The 21386-nt window shown below is 46.1% G+C and overlaps 1 protein-coding gene across 2 annotated transcripts in view; it reads left to right on the top strand.

The window, feature by feature from the left end:
• MOSPD2 (motile sperm domain containing 2) overlaps window positions 1–21386 on the top strand; it is an 879929-nt gene that overhangs the window by 655288 nt on the left and 203255 nt on the right. For both annotated transcript variants that reach the window (XM_069637064.1, XM_069637066.1), the window contains exon 12: window positions 1253–1349. In XM_069637064.1, coding sequence (XP_069493165.1) covers window positions 1253–1349 — 97 coding nt within the window. The remainder of the gene's footprint in view (window positions 1–1252; window positions 1350–21386) is intronic.

Genomic DNA, 21386 nt, shown 5'->3' with positions numbered 1-21386 from the left:
TCTCTGGGATGTGGTAATTGGTTTATGCAGTCCATATGGTAGTAAAGTGACCTGTGTGCTGTATGGTTTTTTTTATTTTTTTTTCATCAGATTATCCACACGTGACCGCTAGAAAATAATTCAAACACAGAAATCTGATGGCTCCTTCAATTTTTGGCATGACCACCTTGAACATCGTTCACTATTGGCGGGCTCAGTCACTCCCATCTTTGAAGCTCCACCTCACTTGCTCCGCCTGCTTGAAAGGAAGCATTGTTAGGGGACCCTTGTCAGCTACCTCTGCAAACACACTTGTCATCCAAATGTCCTCCTTTTGCATCTCGCAGCAGCTTCACTGAATGTCTGTCATTACCCCTTGCTGTGCTCTCCCTCCAAGCACAGAAGTATGTCTTACCTGCTTCATTTCTCTCTCCTACCTCCTCACCCTATGACTTTTCCTCTACCCTTGTGCCTCCGACATTCGTGACTTTCTCATATCCTGCGGGAGTGGTGAACCCTGGATTCCGCATATTTTTCCTGGACGCTATTGTTGTCCAAGCTGTGATTTTTGCAGCTTTGCTGAAACAAACTAGCGCAGGGTATGCTTAGTCTTTCTGGGGAGCTTTTGGTCATTGTCTGCACCTCAGTCTCACGAGACCCTGCACCTGCATGATGAGCCTTTCCACCATGTCATGCCTTCCCATACCGCTATTGCAGGACTGGCAGTGTATTGTGGTTTCCCAGACGGATTCCGTCATCACGAAACCCTGATATTTCCCACAGAACATAGTGTATGGGGTTCAGGAATGTGCATGAGTGGAATAGGATCCTTAATCGGGACCTGCCGCACATGCAGTGTGTATGCAAGTGCACACTGCATGTGTACAATATGCAGTATGTGTGCAGTATGCAAATAGTTATTTGTATACGTATTTTAAAATATTGTGTATTGGAATAATGCCACCTGTCTTGACTAAGTAAGATATCATGTTTCAGTGTGGTTCAGTTTTCCTTATTTTGGCAAGCCTCTATGACTGTGCTAAATAATGTCTCCAAATAAAAAAAATAATTGCACAAGCCCAGGTGTTTGAAAATGTAAGCTTTACATAAATGGTTGGAAGGTTAAGGCCTCTTTATTAATGTCATCATATGTACCTTTTAGATATTTTGTGTAACTAGCAACACACTTCTAAAAGAAAATCTAAGTCTTCTCACTACATACTCGGAAATAATTTCACCTTAACCAACACGTAGAATATTACTATTCTTTTAGGTACGAACTACTGCTCCGGAAAAGTACAGAGTGAAGCCAAGTAACAGCAGCTGCGAGCCTGGCACGTCATTGGATATTGTTGTATCTTTACATGGAGGTGAGTTAAACCTTGACTGGAACCTGCTCCTAGAGTGAAAGTCAATAGACATACTTCACTTCGCCTTGGTGAAGGTTTCTGTTTAGAGAAGATTTAATTTGTTTTTGTTTGTAGCACTCCAAGCTAACGTGATATAGCTTGGTACCTTCTCTTTTTGTCTTCATTTTGCACACAATTCACTGTTGATGGCAAGGCATATATTAGCTATGTACACCACAACAATATAGGGTACAACCATCCTTGACATTGTAAACTCAGGCCTTCTGTGGGTTAGCTTGGTGCCTGGAAATGTTCCTATTCCTTTATTGTGCAATATAATCTAACCTGTAATTATGTTATATTGCTAAAAAAACATCTTCTGCACTTAATACTTCTACATTCACTTAGTCAGCCCATGCATTTACTTCTTTCCTTTACTTCATCTTCACATTGTCATGGGCACAATGGGTATGATACGGTTAGCTGCAAGGTTAGTGTTTGAGCGATGGGGGGTATGGCGCAGAATATGGGTGAGAAAAGAAGGGGAGTCACACCGGTTCTCCCCCTGTAATGAAGTGAATGTTCGAAGAAGTGAAAGTCAGAAGGAGTAAAGGTATCAAGAGGTAAATGTGACAAAGTAAATGTATGATGAAGTGAATGCGGAAGAAGTAGAGACATACATCTGTTAAGTCAGTGCCTTTCTTTAGCATAGATGTAAGTGATAGTGGGAGGTGTGAGCAGCGAAGGGCCTTTGAGTTCAAGTTGCGTACCTCGCCGTCTTGTGAAATTCCGGATTGATTTAGTGGTCCTCTACTAGAAATAAAATTGGAGTGGTTATAATCTTTAGTAGGATGTTAAGACCAACCTGATCAGCAAAGTTTTCTCCAGCAAGAGTTGAAAAAGCAATGACTTCGACCTGGTCATGAGACAAGTTGTGGGGAGGTGGTGGGGTGGACCCCATAGAACTAAAACATTGTTAATAGAAAAGAGGAAGAGATGGGATCATCCAAGAATGGAGTCATCCTATATGGCATCCCCTTTGAGAAATTATGGGTTGCAACCAAGTCAAATGCAGAAGTGCCTAAGGGTGTGGTGTACAGATACGACCCAGCTGCAAGCGATGAGGAAAGGGAGAGAGCATGAATGAGAGAAACCTGCATGGATCCACAGATGTGGCTGCATGAGAGGCCATCCTGATTGAGTTGTGAAAGAGATGTTATATTTCCCTTCAACACTCAAATGATTAAAGGACGAGGAGAAAAGGATGGGTAGTGATAATCCAATGGGGTTTGGCTTCACAGATGTGTGCGCCAAGTTTCACAGATTATCAAAATGTAAGCCATATCGTACTGGTATGGCACCTTTGGTTTAAAGTTGACATTACAGTAGGAGGGAAATGTGTGTGCAGGAAGCAGTGGTTGTCTAATGAGTTATGAAACCTATCGGGCAAGTATGGGATGTTTTAATCCCTTGAGTACCCCTGGATGCCGGTTAGGTAGCTGTGGCATTGCTTGTAGACGTATCTTCAATTGAAAAAACTACCAATTGAAATGAAAACTGCAAGCGCAGTACCCTCAGTGGAAAATCTCTTTGGAGAAATGATTGCACAAGTGGGGAAAGCTGGAAATAGCAGTCACCTGGAAGTTTACAATTTTTCCTGTTGCCTGTTATATGGTACAGAGTGACCCAGGCCTGAGTAGTTTCTGGACCAAAAAATTTGAAAGTATAACAAATCTTTTGTAAATAGTCTTTGCTACTTGGCAACTTGAGGGGGCAAGGTATACGAGATGCCTAATCAAGGCAGATAGTATACAATGCTCTTAATTAAACATATTGCACTCCAGAGAAACACCTCAGGATGCAAGGAGCACACTCCGATTGGTGCTGGGGAGGTTGATGAGACAGGCATTGCATGTGCACATGGTGTAGAACTTTCTAGATGTCAAATGGTTCAATTGGATATGTCATAATGAGTCCATGGTAACACCCGGTTACAGAATAATTGGTCGAACTATGTCATAGCTGAGGCATTGGGAGTGGCACTTTGATATTGGACATTTACCATAGGAGGAGCCTACCATGATGTTTGTACACATTTAACCAAGCAGCATTTTGCTGGAAATATTTGGCCATAAGCAAAAGAGACCTTGTAGTTTTAAGTGAGATTTGAGACTTTAACCAGAACATCTGATCACAGACCCTGCATGGATGAGAAGTAGATGCAACTGCAGAGAACATATCAGTATTGAAGTAAGACACAGTATTATCAAAGATTATGTCCTAACTGTTGGAGTGTCCAAATGCAATAGTTATGTTTTCACGATATTTTACCTCTAGGCAAGCAGCTCAAATGGATGTTTATCCAACATTGGAGCTTTTGTAAATTCACATACTTTTTTCATTCACCATCGTCCTGTTGGGAATTCTCAGTACAGCTTTAAAAACAGTTGGACAAAAAAAAGATTAGTGCCATCACCTAACTTTCAATGTTTTGCCATTTGGCCTCTTTCGTGGTCCTAAACTCTACCTGTGGAGGCCATCTTTAGATTGGTAACTGCATGTCCTGTAAGAGGGATTCTTGTGCCTATGTCCCATCATTTAGGGGTTTTGAAGAGTATTCTACTGAGTTTAATCCTTGCATCTCACTTATCAAGACTAATCAGAAATGACTTCAAATTTATATTAAAGTTTGAATTTAAAAAAAAATCAATCCCAATACTTAAAGCCCACATGCATACGATGACCCTTCTACATAATAATTTGTAAATTTTAGGAGATTTTAATTTCTGGGCTGATTCCCCTGACTGCTCAGCTGCAGTCTATCTTATCTTGCATGGAGAACCTATCCCTGCCACAATTAGTCACATGCTGTATGCATGTAAAGAGACACACCCTTGATCTAATCTTCTCATCTCCAAATTTAAGTTGGGTTTCAGCAGGTTTTTCTTTGTTGCGGACGGATCATTTATTGATCCTTTTTAAGATTGCTCTTCCTCTACTCGTTCTAAAGTAATTTCAGCATATAGTACTGTGGAGAGCATAGCACCATGTTGAACCATTGATCCTGGCAGAACAAAGAATGTAAAATTATCTTGCAGAGAGTAATGGATATCAACCACTTCTGCTACCATTAACTCTGCTATCACAGCCTGCACGGCAGCTGCCAATATGTTGGCACCTTTAGAATTGGTAAAGAAAGCTGCATGTCCCTCAGCTGCATAGTTCTCTTTGGAACTCGGGGAATAGTGGGGCTATGGTCCGCAGTGCTGAGCGGAAATGGTGTCTAAATCCTGACTTTACTTTGAAACTCTTCTTTAGGAAATAATTGGCCTTGTATCGTTCAGGGATAAAGGCTGCAAGAAAATCCTACTACAGTAGTAGTATTCAGTCGGCGGCTAATACTCCAAAACAACTTTTTCATACATTAAAATATCTCTTTGCCCCTAAACTGGCATCGGCAGCCCCACTTTCTCAGGAATTGTGCAACAATTTGTCTGGCATCTATATAAATAGGATTGAGGCTATTGGGGAAAAACATTCAGAATCAAGCATTTGCCATATCATTGAATCTCTTGCATTGCCTGAGGCAGGGACACCTCTAGATAGTTTTGAGTGTTTTCAACACTGTTCTTCCGCACTGGTAAAAGCCATGCATCATTTAAAATCTGCTTTTCCTTTAGATGAGATTCCGCTCATCACTTTTAAATCTATAGCTGAGGAGCTAGGGGAGCTTCTTGCTGAAGTCCTAAACTCATCTCTTTGGATGGAAAACATGCATTGATCATCCCTTTACTAAAAAGACATCTCTGGATAACACTTTGTTTGCAATTTATTGCCCCATTTCTTTACTTCCTTTTTTCATGAAGCTGTTGGCGTTGGTAGATACTTCATAATTGATGTCCTTCCTAGAAGATGACCTACGCCTTGATTCTGCGCAATTGGGTTTTTTCCCGCTCATGGGCATTGAGTGCGTCTTGGATGACCTGGCCCAAATCAAAGATGAGGGTGGCGTGGCAGGTTAATGGGGGAAAACATCTGTACTAGTGGTTGGGCCCCCAGCTCAAATCATTCCTGGACATCAGACTTTTGGCCACTCGATCCTGGCCCCCTACCCTCTCTTGTGGAAGTTGTGAAACCCTGGGTGTTATGATCCTGGCCTTCTTGTCCTTGAAGGTTCAAGCTAGCTGGATTTGTAGCACAGTCTCTTTAAGTTGAAGAACTGCCTTATATCCCTTCTGACGGTCATACAGCAGTTATTACTGCCACAATAAACAGTAGTCTTTATTACTGTAAAACTGTCTTCTTATCTCGGCATGCTTATCTGGTTAATCCGCTTCAGGTGCTGCAAAATGCAACAGTCTGACTAGCTAAAGGCATTTATTACGGAATGCCAATCTCAGCAGCCCGACGCAGCCTTCATTGGCTTCCGGTCACAGAACGGATCAAGCTAAAATCCCTGTGTGTGATTCATCAAGTATTGTGGTTTCCCATTGTCTCTGTTTTTTCTTTTAGCGTCCTAATGCCTATGGTGAAGGTTTTTGCGCTTTATGAATGTTGTTTGATTGATTGATTGATTGAATTATGAATGGTATCCCTGGATTCAAGCCTGAATGTTCATCTGAAAAGGGTACCCTGGAAATAATCCACAAAACTAGAATGTGTTGAATCACCACTAATTGAGTAACCACCAAGATGTTTGAATGATTACTGCCCTTTGATTGGGTCTTTGGAAACGCATCCTTGCCCTTATACCGATTAACGGCTTTGGAATATGCTAATGTAACTTTTTGAAGAATTGCAAGAAAACAATGGCCTTAAGACTGGAAGTTCAGAAGCCCTGCCAGAGCCTGTAACCATTATTTTACCCTCCTGACAGCAGAGCTAGGTTTTATGTCCGCGGAAGCCAGACGTGAAACAACTAGGGTGAGACCAAGATGCTAGACCAAGATGTCTTTCCCTTCTGTAATGGCTTGGCAGGCGAAGAACGGTGGTCTGAAGGGTTGCCCAGAGCATTGCCAGTGGTTAAGATTAATTCTAAACCTTCCAGCCATCACCTCTTTCTTTTTGCTATGTCACCCCGAGTGGGACGGGTATGCCCAGACGTGGGTCCCGTGCCTGTTGGGCCTAGAGACCCAAGCTACTCCTCACTGATGAGCCCCAACAAGGGCGAAACATGTTTGGGGATGCTTGTGGTCTCGTGCAGAAGGGATGTGGCCTAGCAGTTCGGGCTGGACTGCCCCTTTTGGGGTGGGGCCAAGCCTGATTTGCATATGGTCTTTCCCTTCTGTAATGGCTTGGCAGGCGAAGAACGGTGGTCTGAAGGGTTGCCCAGAGCATTGCCAGTGGTTAAGATTAATTCTAAACCTTCCAGCCATCACCTCTTTCTTTTTGCTATGTCACCCCGAGTGGGACGGGTATGCCCAGACGTGGGTCCCGTGCCTGTTGGGCCTAGAGACCCAAGCTACTCCTCACTGATGAGCCCCAACAAGGGCGAAACATGTTTGGGGATGCTTGTGGTCTCGTGCAGAAGGGATGTGGCCTAGCAGTTCGGGCTGGACTGCCCCTTTTGGGGTGGGGCCAAGCCTGATTTGCATATGGTCTTTCCCTTCTGTAATGGCTTGGCAGGCGAAGAACGGTGGTCTGAAGGGTTGCCCAGAGCATTGCCAGTGGTTAAGATTAATTCTAAACCTTCCAGCCATCACCTCTTTCTTTTTGCTATGTCACCCCGAGTGGGACGGGTATGCCCAGACGTGGGTCCCGTGCCTGTTGGGCCTAGAGACCCAAGCTACTCCTCACTGATGAGCCCCAACAAGGGCGAAACATGTTTGGGGATGCTTGTGGTCTCGTGCAGAAGGGATGTGGCCTAGCAGTTCGGGCTGGACTGCCCCTTTTGGGGTGGGGCCAAGCCTGATTTGCATATGGTCTTTCCCTTCTGTAATGGCTTGGCAGGCGAAGAACGGTGGTCTGAAGGGTTGCCCAGAGCATTGCCAGTGGTTAAGATTAATTCTAAACCTTCCAGCCATCACCTCTTTCTTTTTGCTATGTCACCCCGAGTGGGACGGGTATGCCCAGACGTGGGTCCTGTGCCTGTTGGGCCTAGAGACCCAAGCTACTCCTCACTGATGAGCCCCAACAAGGGCGAAACATGTTTGGGGATGCTTGTGGTCTCGTGCAGAAGGGATGTGGCCTAGCAGTTCGGGCTGGACTGCCCCTTTTGGGGTGGGGCCAAGCCTGATTTGCATATGGTCTTTCCCTTCTGTAATGGCTTGGCAGGCGAAGAACGGTGGTCTGAAGGGTTGACCAGAGCATTGCCAGTGGTTAAGATTAATTCTAAACCTTCCAGCCATCACCTCTTTCTTTTTGCTATGTCACCCCGAGTGGGACAGGTATGCCCAGACGTGGGTCCCGTGCCTGTTGGGCCTAGAGACCCAAGCTACTCCTCACTGATGAGCCCCAACAAGGGCGAAACATGTTTGGGGATGCTTGTGGTCTCGTGCAGAAGGGATGTGGCCTAGCAGTTCGGGCTGGACTGCCCCTTTTGGGGTGGGGCCAAGCCTGATTTGCATATGGTCTTTCCCTTCTGTAATGGCTTGGCAGGCGAAGAACGGTGGTCTGAAGGGTTGCCCAGAGCATTGCCAGTGGTTAAGATTAATTCTAAACCTTCCAGCCATCACCTCTTTCTTTTTGCTATGTCACCCCGAGTGGGACGGGTATGCCCAGACGTGGGTCCCGTGCCTGTTGGGCCTAGAGACCCAAGCTACTCCTCACTGATGAGCCCCAACAAGGGCGAAACATGTTTGGGGATGCTTGTGGTCTCGTGCAGAAGGGATGTGGCCTAGCAGTTCGGGCTGGACTGCCCCTTTTGGGGTGGGGCCAAGCCTGATTTGCATATGGTCTTTCCCTTCTGTAATGGCTTGGCAGGCGAAGAACGGTGGTCTGAAGGGTTGCCCAGAGCATTGCCAGTGGTTAAGATTAATTCTAAACCTTCCAGCCATCACCTCTTTCTTTTTGCTATGTCACCCCGAGTGGGACGGGTATGCCCAGACGTGGGTCCCGTGCCTGTTGGGCCTAGAGACCCAAGCTACTCCTCACTGATGAGCCCCAACAAGGGCGAAACATGTTTGGGGATGCTTGTGGTCTCGTGCAGAAGGGATGTGGCCTAGCAGTTCGGGCAGGACTGCCCCTTTTGGGGTGGGGCCAAGCCTGATTTGCATATGGTCTTTCCCTTCTGTAATGGCTTGGCAGGCGAAGAACGGTGGTCTGAAGGGTTGCCCAGAGCATTGCCAGTGGTTAAGATTATTTCTAAACCTTCCAGCCATCACCTCTTTCTTTTTGCTATGTCACCCCGAGTGGGACGGGTATGCCCAGACGTGGGTCCCGTGCCTGTTGGGCCTAGAGACCCAAGCTACTCCTCACTGATGAGCCCCAACAAGGGCGAAACATGTTTGGGGATGCTTGTGGTCTCGTGCAGAAGGGATGTGGCCTAGCAGTTCGGGCTGGACTGCCCCTTTTGGGGTGGGGCCAAGCCTGATTTGCATATGGTCTTTCCCTTCTGTAATGGCTTGGCAGGCGAAGAACGGTGGTCTGAAGGGTTGCCCAGAGCATTGCCAGTGGTTAAGATTAATTCTAAACCTTCCAGCCATCACCTCTTTCTTTTTGCTATGTCACCCCGAGTGGGACGGGTATGCCCAGACGTGGGTCCCGTGCCTGTTGGGCCTAGAGACCCAAGCTACTCCTCACTGATGAGCCCCAACAAGGGCGAAACATGTTTGGGGATGCTTGTGGTCTCGTGCAGAAGGGATGTGGCCTAGCAGTTCGGGCTGGACTGCCCCTTTTGGGGTGGGGCCAAGCCTGATTTGCATATGGTCTTTCCCTTCTGTAATGGCTTGGCAGGCGAAGAACGGTGGTCTGAAGGGTTGCCCAGAGCATTGCCAGTGGTTAAGATTAATTCTAAACCTTCCAGCCATCACCTCTTTCTTTTTGCTACGAGACCAAGATGCTAGTCATTTCCTTGGTCTTGAGTGGGACATTATTTAACAAATGCCTCTGCTCTTGCTCCCTCTAGAAGCGTTCCTGGTGCGGGTCATTTCACTGACCATGACAGGGGCAGGGTTCTCAAGTACCATTACACCCCACGGCTGACAGACTTGCATTTGTCTAAGCTGGACTTAAGAATGAACTGTACCACCATCCCATGGTGCTCACACCCCAAATAACACTTTGCTACATCCTCCGTATCCATGCAGTACACTTGCATCTAGTCATCACTGCACCTCAGCTAGACGGGAATGATCGGCAACTTAGCAGAGTTTCAGCCAACCATCTTCTATGACCTCCCCTTAAAGAACCACCTGATCCCTAATTCACAAAAACATGACTCACAGAACATTAACTCTGCCATTCCTATTGCTAACTGGAGCTGAGAGTTTGACACCCTCGGTTGTAAGCAGTTGAAGATCATAGGCTTTAAGTTCCTAGATCAATTGCAGTTGTTAAAGCGGGACCTGAAGCACTCTGACTTGAGGGTTGCATCTACTTTGTTCCCTGGATTTCTTACTCACTCAGTTTCATACCCTATATACCTGAGATGGGCATTTGACTTTCAGAAGGACTACACAACTACAAAGGACCCAACATCTAAGAACCACAATGTAGCAGGGAACCTGACTGCATACCCTGCCTATATATTTCCGGTGTACTGCCACTACATGTGGGTCATCTGCTGCTCAGCCAATCAATCACTACATGAGTATTATAATTAGTTACAAGAGCACACTTTGCATGGAAGAGAAATGTATTTCATCCTCAACCTTCTCCACCCCTTGCCAAACACTCCCCCATCTAAATGGAACCTTAACCCATGAAGCCCTACAACTGCTTGCAACACAACGGGGTGGTCCTACTGCCAATGGTTAGTGAAGGACAAATCTCTGCCACCTGAATATTCTTGCTTTCCTAGTTTTGTGCTGCCTCATAGAAGACTCTACTTTCAGATCCATTATAAATATGTAGACCTTAAATAGATTTATTTAAAGTGGTAACTGTGTTCTCCTGTATCTTATTGTAACGCTCACCTGGTTCCCACGGAGGCGCGGCGTCGAAGGCGCAGAACTCTGAAGATGGACAGGAAGGGCCCCTCTATTCTGGCTTCCCTGGCTCGTTGGATACCCTCCTGTGCGTGAAAAGGGAGTATTACCAACTGTGGAACAATGCTCAAGCCTCCCACTCCCTTCCAACCCTCCACGATACCTCCTCCACGATTCCCCGTGAAGCCTCACCTTAGGGTTTGGAAGGATGAGCTCTCCATCCTGCTTCAGATGCAGGGGCGCGTTGAAACCCAGTTACTTCACTGGATTGAGGATTGATGGGAGTTCAGGTAAGCTTGACTGTTCAGGTAAGGCGCTGTAAAAGTTCTGTTCAAAAGTTCAAGCTTAATAATAATGTTCGTTGTCTAATTGCAGCAAGCGCTAATGCTTATGTCTTTTTCCCCTTAGGGGCCGGGGTTCGGAGTGCCGGAGATATGGCGCCGACCCGAAGTGAAACGGTTCTGGATGAGCGCTCAGGTAATGTCTTTGCATTCGCTCATTCAATGTCTTTGTCTTTTTTCCCCATAGGGGCCGGGGTCCGGAGATGCCAGGAAGCGGCAGGACCCGAAATGCAGTGGGAATAATCCAACAGGTAAGACTTAAAAGGAAACTGAGCTTTCCTTATTCCTTTTCTCCCTCTCACCTTTGTTCTTGTCTTTTTTCCTCTAGGCGCCGGGGCGTAGCTGAATCCGGAAGATCGCTGCTGAAGATGGAAGCGCCTTGCAAAGGTGAGTAAAATGCAGCGCTGCAGCGATCGAAACGAAAGGCCTTTAAAATGATGTCTTCCTTTTCAGGGCCATTGGAGAAATGACTCTGGGATGCAGATTTAGCAGGTAAGGGCTTTTCTTCTCCTATTCTCTTCCTTTCTCCCCTTGCAGGTGTTCCAGGGTGCTGGCAGGCGTGGCTGAAGCCAGGATGCAGGAGCTGACACGGTGAGCGTCCAGCTGCTAGGTGCAGAACAACGCGAAGCATGTGTGGCTGTTCGGGTGGGGTTTAAATAGCCTTGGAAGAAGTTCCTGGTATGTATCCTTCCACCAATCAGGTATGTATCCTTCCCCGACCACACCCGGGTGGTGAAGTAGTCCTACAGGTTAAGTAGTCCCATTCAGGCCTCAAGAGGGCCTGGATGAAGCAGCAAGGTCTGCATCAGGTAAGTGTGCACCCAAGCACTTAAACACATATCCTCTTCTATGAGCCTGGCGCCTAAGGCGCCAGGACTGGGGTCCGCTATGAGCCTGGCGCCTAAGGCGCCAGGACTGAGTCCAAAGGGCCCCGACTTGGGCCCGCTGAGACTTCCCTGGGGAAAATGATGTCTGCCTCTGGGGTTGCTGGGCCCGGCCTGGCTCCTTAGAGGTAGGCATCATGACAGTACCCCCCCCTCAAGGCCCCTCCCAAGGTCTTTTCCTCCGGGGGTTTTGGTTTGTGCGGGAATCTTCGATGGAATCTTTGAATTAATCGTGGTGCGTGAACATAGTTACTGGGTTCCCAAGATCTTTCCTGAGGTCCATATCCTTTCCAATCAACAAGATAGAAGAGTTTCGACTTAACTATCTTGGAATCTAAAATGTCTTTCACTTCGAATTCTAATTCTCCATCAATTTGGACAGGGCCTGGGGGCTCAGACAGTCTGGTTTACCGGTTGTACTGGTTTTAGAAGAGATGCGTGAAAAACGGGATGAATCCGCATGTTGGATGGTAAATCGAGTTTAAAGGCCACTGGGTTGATAATAGCTTTGATGGGGTAAGGCCCAATGAATCTGGGATTAAAAGTTCGCTGACCCTTGAGGGGTAGATGTTTAGTTGCTAGCCATACCTGATCTCCTACTTGGTAAAGAGGAGTTTTACTTCGGTGCAAATCAGCGTTTTCTTTATACTTTTTCTTGGCTTGCTGTAAGTGGGTTGTAGCTTCTTTGAAGGCTTGGGTTATTGTGGAATGTAGGTGATTTACTGCAGGCATCTCCAGGGTCAGAGGTGGATCTAGGTCAGAGGTCCGAGGATGGTGACCATACAGGGTATAAAAAGGAGTCTGTCCGGTTCCAGAATGCACTGAATTGTTGTATGCATATTCTGCAATCCAAAGGATGTCCTTCCAATTCAACTCGGATTGGTGTAACATGCACCGCAGATATTGCTCGAGAGTCTGATTGGTTCTCTCGGTTTGTCCGTCGGTCTGGGGGTGGTGGCTGGTGGATAACCGCATGTCTATTTGTGCTAGTTGGCAACATTTCTTCCAAAAGTGGGAGATAAATTGACTTCCACGGTCTGAGACTAATATGGAAGGGAAACCATGTAACCGCACTATATTTTCCATAAATTCCTTGGCCAAGGTGGAAGCTGACGGCAATCCTTTTAAAGGGATAAAATGGGCCATTTTGGAGAATAGATCCACTATTACGAGAATCGTGTTGTAACCACCACAAGGAGGCAGGTCAGTTATAAAGTCCATTGACAAGGTGTGCCAAGGTGCTGGTGGAATGTCCAAAGGTTGAAGTAGGCCGGCTGGCCTTTTCTTTTGACTCTTATTTTGGGCACAGATTCCGCAAGACAACACAAATGACTTTGTCTTTTCTCCAAGAAGGCCACCAGAAGTGGCGTTTGATCTTTTCTTCTGTTTTCGCGATACCGGGGTGTCCTTCCATTAATGATTCATGATGACGGGTAATGACAAGTTCGTGCAATTCTTTACTTGGCAGAAATAACCGCTCTTGGAAGTAGGGTAAATCATCCTTAACGGTGTAGTGAGGACCCTTTTGACTCCATTCCAGTAAGGCAGAAGAGTCAAAAAGCTGTTTTACTTGAGCTTGGATGTCCTCAATGGTTTGCAATGAAGTCAAGCCCAGAATTCTTTGTTCCGGTATGATTGGCACAGGTTCTAAACTCGAATTGGGTTCTTCCATGCCTATCCGGGATAAGGCATCTGCCTTACCATTCTTGCAGCCAGGGCGATAGGTAATTACAAAATCAAATTCCGCAAAGAATAAAGCCCATCGGAGTTGTCGCGAAGATTGAGCTTTGGCCGTCTTTAAATACTGCAAATTTCTGTGGTCCGTAATTACGGTGATGGTGTGTCTTGCACCGAGAAGATAGTGACGCCAAGCCTTGAAAGCTGATTTAATAGCCAGTAGTTCTTTGTCGGTAATTGCGTAATTGAGTTCAGGTGGAGAGAATTTTCTGGACCAAAAGGCTACAGGGTGTAGTTGGTTAGTTTCTGGGTCTCTTTGCGACAGGACAGCTCCCATGGCCGAACTGGATGCATCGGTTTCCACGATGTAAGGGAGATCTGGGCGGGTGCTTCAATACAGGTGCAGAGGTGAATTTGGTTTTCAGGTCCTGAAAGGCTTGTTCAGCCTCAAGAGTCCATTCAAAGCGTTTATTTTTCTTTAGGAGAGCTGTGATGGGTTGAACAGTTCGAGAAAATTCCGGGATGAACCTTCGATAGAAATTGGCAAAGCCAAGCATGCTTTGCACTCCCTTCACAGGGCTAGGAGATGGCCATTTGAGAATGGCGTCCACTTTCCGCGAGTCCATTCGGATTCCTTGAGGTGTCAGGATGAATCCGAGAAACTCCACTTCTGTGGTATGAAAAACGCATTTTTCGAGCTTGGCAAATAATTTGTGCTGGCGCAATTTCTCAAGAACTGCCCTAACATGGTTTCTGTGATCAGATTCTGAGGAGGAATACACCAGGATGTCGTCAATATAAACGATGACACAAACATCGATAAGTTCCCGAAGAACATCATTCATGAAGTACTGAAAGGCGGCAGGTGCGTTGCACAAACCGAAGGGCATTACTTGATATTCGAAGAGCCCAAATTTGGTGCGGAATGCAGTCTTCCACTCGTCGCCCTCTTTTATACGTACCAGGTGGTAAGCTCCTCGGAGATCTAGCTTGGTGTACACACGAGCATCTTTTACTTGGTCGATAAGCTCAGGTATCAGGGGTAAAGGGTAACGATTCTTAATCGTTATCTGATTTAGGGCGCGGTAGTCAATACAGGCCCTAAGGTCTCCTTCCTTTTTAGGTACGAAGAACAAAGCGGAAGAGACTGGTGACTTTGATGGGCGAATGAAACCATTGGCCAGGTATTGATCCAAATACTGGCGCAAATGCAGGTTCTCAGGTTCAGTAAGAGCATAAATCCTACTACAAGGTAGTTGTGCATTGGGTACCAAGTCGATTTGGCAATCGTAAGATCGATGGGGAGGTAAGGTGTTAGCCTGCTCTTTCTGAAAAACGTCTTGGAATTCTTGGTATTCAGATAGTAGCTGTACAGGGGTGGAAGTTACAGAGGCTAGACCCATAGCTGGATTCCTTGGGTAACAGGTTGGTTCACAATCAGGAAAAGTTATCTTCTTTGCTCGCCAGTCTATTCTCGGATTATGTGTTTCTAACCAAGGGATTCCAAGAAGTACTTGAAATTGTGGGGCCTTGATCACATCAAACACGATTGCTTCCCGATGTCCGTCCTGACCCACCAGAGTGATTTCAACTGTGGAATGCGTTACAGGCCCTGAGGCTATTTCGGTTCCATCAACTGTAGTAATTACATCTTGGGTTACTTTCGGGCGGAGAGGAAGCTTAATCCTGGAAGCCAATTCACAGTCTATGTAATTTCCAATAGCTCCACTGTCTATGTTTGCTTTTATAGCATGCAACTGCTGGGGCTGTTTTGGGTTCACAAGCACCATTGGCATGACAAAATGCGAGGTCAAAGAGTTTGTTTTCAAGCTCGGCAAGCGGACCCCTACGCTTGTCGGGCTAGGTCGTTTCCCGAACCAGGTGTCAATAGCTCGTTATCAGTGGCTCCAACCACCTTCTTGGGTGGTTTAACTGTACAACTTTGAAGAAAGTGACCGGAAGTTCCGCAATACAGACAAAGTTGCATTTGTCGCCTTCTCTCTCGTTCCTTCTGCGTTAATGGTCCTTTAACACTGCCAATTTGCATAGGTTCGGAAACGTCAGTACTCTTGGAGTTAACGTGGGTCTTGATAGGTACTCTGGTTTCATACTTGAGCCGATCTGCTTTTCTATTTTGAAGTCTGTGATCAAGTTGAACCACTAAGTCTATGTAGTCTGCGCAGGCCTGGGGTGGATCTACTATCTGAGCTATAACATCTTTAAGCTCTCCGCGCAGGCCTCGATGAAACAATGTGTTCCTTTTATTTTCAGGCCATCCGGTTTCCACAACTAGTCTATTAAAGGTGGCGATATAGGACAAAAGATCCTGATTACCTTGTCGTAAGGATAGCAGTTCGTTGTCAAGGGCCTGTCCCTGCGAGTGTCGAGCGAACAATCTTTCCATGCTGGCCTGGAAGCCCTGGAAATCCCGGAGAATGGGATCATCCTGATTTACCAATGGAATAGACCAATCGGCAGCACAGCCACTGAGGTAAGATAGTACAAATGCTACTTTGGTCTGGTCGTTGGGGAAGGCCCCGGGCCTGCATAAAAAGTGTAAACGGCATTGGTTCATAAAAACGGCATATTTCTTGGGATCCCCCGCAAAACGTTCCGGCGGGGCCAAAGGCATGTGTCCAGGTAGATTGATTTGTACCGGGTTATTCGAACCCATTGTTGTAGAAATATCTCCGGAAACAGGTAAAGGAGTGTGCTCTGCCTGGCCCTGCAATAACCTTTTGGCCAGATCATCAGTTCTTTCCTTGGATAGGATTAGTTCCCTTCTGAGAGCATTAGTCTCCTGGCGGGCTGAGTGCACTTCTGCCCGTAATTCCCCTAAAAGATGGGCCAGCTGATCTGTCTCGATGTCTCCATAGCGCCCAGGTGGGAAATTGTGGTAAGGCTTCGCGTTCTGTAACGCTCACCTGGTTCCCACGGAGGCGCGGCGTCGAAGGCGCAGAACTCTGAAGATGGACAGGAAGGGCCCCTCTATTCTGGCTTCCCTGGCTCGTTGGATACCCTCCTGTGCGTGAAAAGGGAGTATTACCAACTGTGGAACAATGCTCAAGCCTCCCACTCCCTTCCAACCCTCCACGATACCTCCTCCACGATTCCCCGTGAAGCCTCACCTTAGGGTTTGGAAGGATGAGCTCTCCATCCTGCTTCAGATGCAGGGGCGCGTTGAAACCCAGTTACTTCACTGGATTGAGGATTGATGGGAGTTCAGGTAAGCTTGACTGTTCAGGTAAGGCGCTGTAAAAGTTCTGTTCAAAAGTTCAAGCTTAATAATAATGTTCGTTGTCTAATTGCAGCAAGCGCTAATGCTTATGTCTTTTTCCCCTTAGGGGCCGGGGTTCGGAGTGCCGGAGATATGGCGCCGACCCGAAGTGAAACAGTTCTGGATGAGCGCTCAGGTAATGTCTTTGCATTCGCTCATTCAATGTCTTTGTCTTTTTTCCCCATAGGGGCCGGGGTCCGGAGATGCCAGGAAGCGGCAGGACCCGAAATGCAGTGGGAATAATCCAACAGGTAAGACTTAAAAGGAAACTGAGCTTTCCTTATTCCTTTTCTCCCTCTCACCTTTGTTCTTGTCTTTTTTCCTCTAGGCGCCGGGGCGTAGCTGAATCCGGAAGATCGCTGCTGAAGATGGAAGCGCCTTGCAAAGGTGAGTAAAATGCAGCGCTGCAGCGATCGAAACGAAAGGCCTTTAAAATGATGTCTTCCTTTTCAGGGCCATTGGAGAAATGACTCTGGGATGCAGATTTAGCAGGTAAGGGCTTTTCTTCTCCTATTCTCTTCCTTTCTCCCATTGCAGGTGTTCCAGGGTGCTGGCAGGCGTGGCTGAAGCCAGGATGCAGGAGCTGACACGGTGAGCGTCCAGCTGCTAGGTGCAGAACAACGCGAAGCATGTGTGGCTGTTCGGGTGGGGTTTAAATAGCCTTGGAAGAAGTTCCTGGTATGTATCCTTCCACCAATCAGGTATGTATCCTTCCCCGACCACACCCGGGTGGTGAAGTAGTCCTACAGGTTAAGTAGTCCCATTCAGGCCTCAAGAGGGCCTGGATGAAGCGGCAAGGTCTGCATCAGGTAAGTGTGCACCCAAGCACTTAAACACATATCCTCTTCTATGAGCCTGGCGCCTAAGGCGCCAGGACTGGGGTCCGCTATGAGCCTGGCGCCTAAGGCGCCAGGACTGAGTCCAAAGGGCCCCGACTTGGGCCCGCTGAGACTTCCCTGGGGAAAATGATGTCTGCCTCTGGGGTTGCTGGGCCCGGCCTGGCTCCTTAGAGGTAGGCATCATGACACTTATCTGTCACATTCCCCTCATGAGAGCTTGAACATCGCTGCTTAGCAAGCATTCCTAAAAGATGAGCATTTGAAAGCTAATGAGCCTGTCTATCTTACTATATTGAGACCAAGCGTAGATGATAAACCTTTGACCTTGGTAAAACACTTTACATCTCCCTTCAGCCATCCTCCAGTGACACGAAACAATGTTCAGATTAGTAGAAAAGAAAACTGGGCTCTTCTTTAAAAGACCCCAAACTCTGTAACTAGGTTTTTGTTTACATTAATGCCTTGATCTCTTCCTAATTTAGTACACGAAATCCATTAAAGCTAGTCCCTGCATCTCCCTCTCTCAAACAAGCAGAGAAACAATTAATTTAATAGCATATTACAAGCCACAATAACCTATGTAGAAGGTATGAAAAAATGTGGCATTTGTATAAAAGGATATAACTACAAGTTGCAAGGGGGACCCATGTTCTAAATTAATTATTGACGCATGGTCGCCTTTGCTCATATCTGACTCCTGCAAATTTGTGAACACTTAATTTGCAGAAAATCATGTTCTAGAAGGCTTTAAGAAACCAGTTTTGTGCCCTTCCATTGCAACAAACTATAGACCTATCACGAATATGCAATTTCTTCTAAAGATATTGGATAGGGTTGCTTATAACCAAATATTTGAATACCTTAATCGGCATCAGATATTGAATAAATTCCAAGGCTTTAGACAATACCATGGAACGGAAACAGCTCTCCTTGATCTGAAGGCTAAATTGCTTGAGACCATGGATGGGGGCTAAATTGCTTGAGACTATGGATGGGGGCTGAGCGTCCCTTCTTATGATTTTGGATCTTTCTACAGCCTCAACCTGGTGGATCATTCCATACTGATCCCCAGGTTGAGCCAAGTGGCGAAATTCTCTAATGATGCTGCTCAATGGATTGTTTCCTTCTTAAGCGATAGACAATGTAGAGTTGTTAGTGGGGAACCAGAGACTTATTTTACGGCATGCCTCAGGGAGCCTGTGTCTCCCCGTCACTTTATAATCTCTTCACAGTCCCATTTTTCAATCTATTGGAAAGTTAAAGGTATCACATTTGCCAATTATGTGGATGACACGCAAAGAGTCATCATGCTTACACGATCACATGAGGAAGATGAGCGTAATATTAATAAGGTTTACGATACCATCCATACTTGGATGGTTCAAAATGGATTGGCCCTCAATAAATAGAAAACTGAATTTATGGTTGTTGACTCAACAAAAAAACTTCTGAAGCTAGGCCCTCTGTACAAATTCTTTTCTATTGCAGATTGCAAAATCGAGGTTCAGAAGAAAGTGAGGCATTATTCTGGATCAGAACCTGAAAATGAAGGCACGGATCAGTGGGTTAGTTTCTGCATCTACCTACTATATAAAATTACTTGCTCACCTTCAGCCTCTTATCTCGCAAAAAAGTGCAGAGACAATCGCAAGGGCTATAGTTGGCTCTAAAATCGATTTCTGTTGCAGTCTGCTCATTGGCAACTCGCAATCAGATTGTGATCGCTTACTGGTGATTCATAACAGGGTGGTCAAGGGACTCAAATGGAGAGACCATGTGTCGGACGTGAGGCGAAGTCTGCACCGAATCCCGGGGAGGGCCAGAGTTCAGTTTCCGGCTACTTCTTATTACTCGCAAATGTGGCATGGGACTCATGCCATCCTACCTGAAGGATCGTTTGGTAGAAAAACACAACATGAGAGCCTTAAGGTCTAATTACACCAATCAACTGATGATGCCATGTTGCAATTCCAATAAAGCCCTTATGGGATCATTTGTCACTGCCGCCCCAAGAGCCTGGAATGCCCTCTAGGCGGATCTCGGGGAAATTAAGTCAACCAAACTTTTTAAAAAGAAATTTAAAACCCTGTTATTTTGATAGAGTAGTCATACTTTGATGTTTTCTTTGAAGTTCTGAGTATACATCTTCTTTCCCCTTCCATCTTAGGGTGTGCTTTTTGTGTTACTTTGTGGGCGCTCGTAAGTCTTTCGGTCATTAGTGCGCGATATAAATACAAATACAAACACAAATTGAGAAGGCAGGCGAAAGTACTATGTTTTTAAAGGCTTTGCACTGAGTAAAGTGTTTGCTTTAATAAAAGCAAACAGTAGTTGTTTTCAGTAGTGGTGGAGAGTATAAGTATGGGTGTAGATATGATGGTTTGATATGATATGATGGTTTATTTATACAGCGCCTATACACAATGTGTTTCAAAGCGCTTCACGGCAAGGGAGGGAACAGGGGAAAATACAAAACATTCTTACAGACCATGAACAACAAGAATGTGAGAATAAAGATCATACTCGGCCTAACAACATTTCAGATAGAGCAAGGAATGTGAAACAGACAGGCGTCTACCGTACTAGACCTGACGACATTTCTGGTAGAGCCAGATAATTACTTAAGGTGAGGGGGGAGCAGAAGGGGGGTGAGAAACAAAACAAGCGGCTATCATACTAGGCCTGGCGACAGTTCAGATAGTGCTGGGTGGTGGGGGAGAGAACATGTAAGGAGGGGGGTGGAAACGGACAAAGTAACTATCATACTAGGTCCAGGGACCATTCAGATAGAGTAAGTGCATAGAAAAAAGTAAGAGGGAGGGGAGGGAGAGGAGAAGAGAGCAGAGAATAAAAACAGTGAAAAAGAGCAGAGAGGCAGAGGGAGAATGAAAACAGTTGCAGATGTCAGTGAGGCACATAATGTTGCAAGGGAACAAAACATGTAGGCAAGGATTTCACGAAGACAATGGACACAGCATGATTTAGGGCTAACCTGAGGGGAAGATCAGGGAAGGACCAGCATGAGAGTTGAGGGGGTAAAGCCCCAAGTGCCAATGTGTCCCAAAGTCAATCCAAGTGCTGGCAAAAGTCATTGATGGCAACCCTTAGTGAATCAAGACCACTCCAGCAATGAGAAAAAGGAGAGGGACCACAAGGGCGAAGGGGCACACAGCAAAGTCACAGGGGAACAGAGGGCTGTGGGGGCATCAACACACATCAAGGAAAATCGAAGAGGGATGGGGGCAACAACACGCATCACTGGAGAACGGAGGGGGAAACAAGTTTTGAAAAGGGGGTCGTTGGAGTCAGGCACACAAGTTATTGGTGGGGCTTGCATTGAAAAATTGCCTTGTTTCTAAAAAGGAAAAAACATGCAAGTGTTTACAATTGCGTTACTTGTAATTCCAGATAATTGTTTTTGCCCCATCACTAAATATCTGCACTACTGATGTTTCAAATTGTCAAGAAACCAAAAAAGTGATGGGCGGAAGGCTTTGAATGAATCTGAACCACTGACAGTGCTCGGGGCAACCTTCTACACCACTGTTTTTTAGCCCATCTGCAGCCCAGCCCCAACTGATAGACAGGCATGGGAAACAAAGGGTATGGCTAAGCGTTGCAGACACAGAGTGGACAATGTGGATATGAATGGTGACTGGGTCAGTACATTATAGTGAACATGTATATAAGGCTGCTCTGCAGAGTGCTTACTGGAGGAGTTTGTGGAATTTCATGGCAGTGCAGTGCGGAATCCGGTGTAGTTGAGAACATTAAGAATGACTTAAAGATTTTGTGAATGTTGTTGCCAGTGTTTTGGGTTGAATGAAAAAGGAAACTGGGAGCCAGTGAGTAAGTCCTTACGCAGGTCATAGAGTTTAGCAACAGAATTTGGATTATGATTTTTGCAGTGTAATATCCATCATGTCAGTCCTGAAAAGTGTGATTTTAGAATGA

The sequence above is a fragment of the Ambystoma mexicanum genome, chromosome 7p (genome assembly GCF_040938575.1).
Source record: "Ambystoma mexicanum isolate Mex_15411 chromosome 7p, UKY_AmexF1_1, whole genome shotgun sequence".
NCBI classification, from domain to species: Eukaryota; Metazoa; Chordata; class Amphibia; order Caudata; family Ambystomatidae; genus Ambystoma; species Ambystoma mexicanum.
Note: the sequence above shows the minus strand (reverse complement) of the source record. Positions and strands in the feature narration are given on the sequence as shown.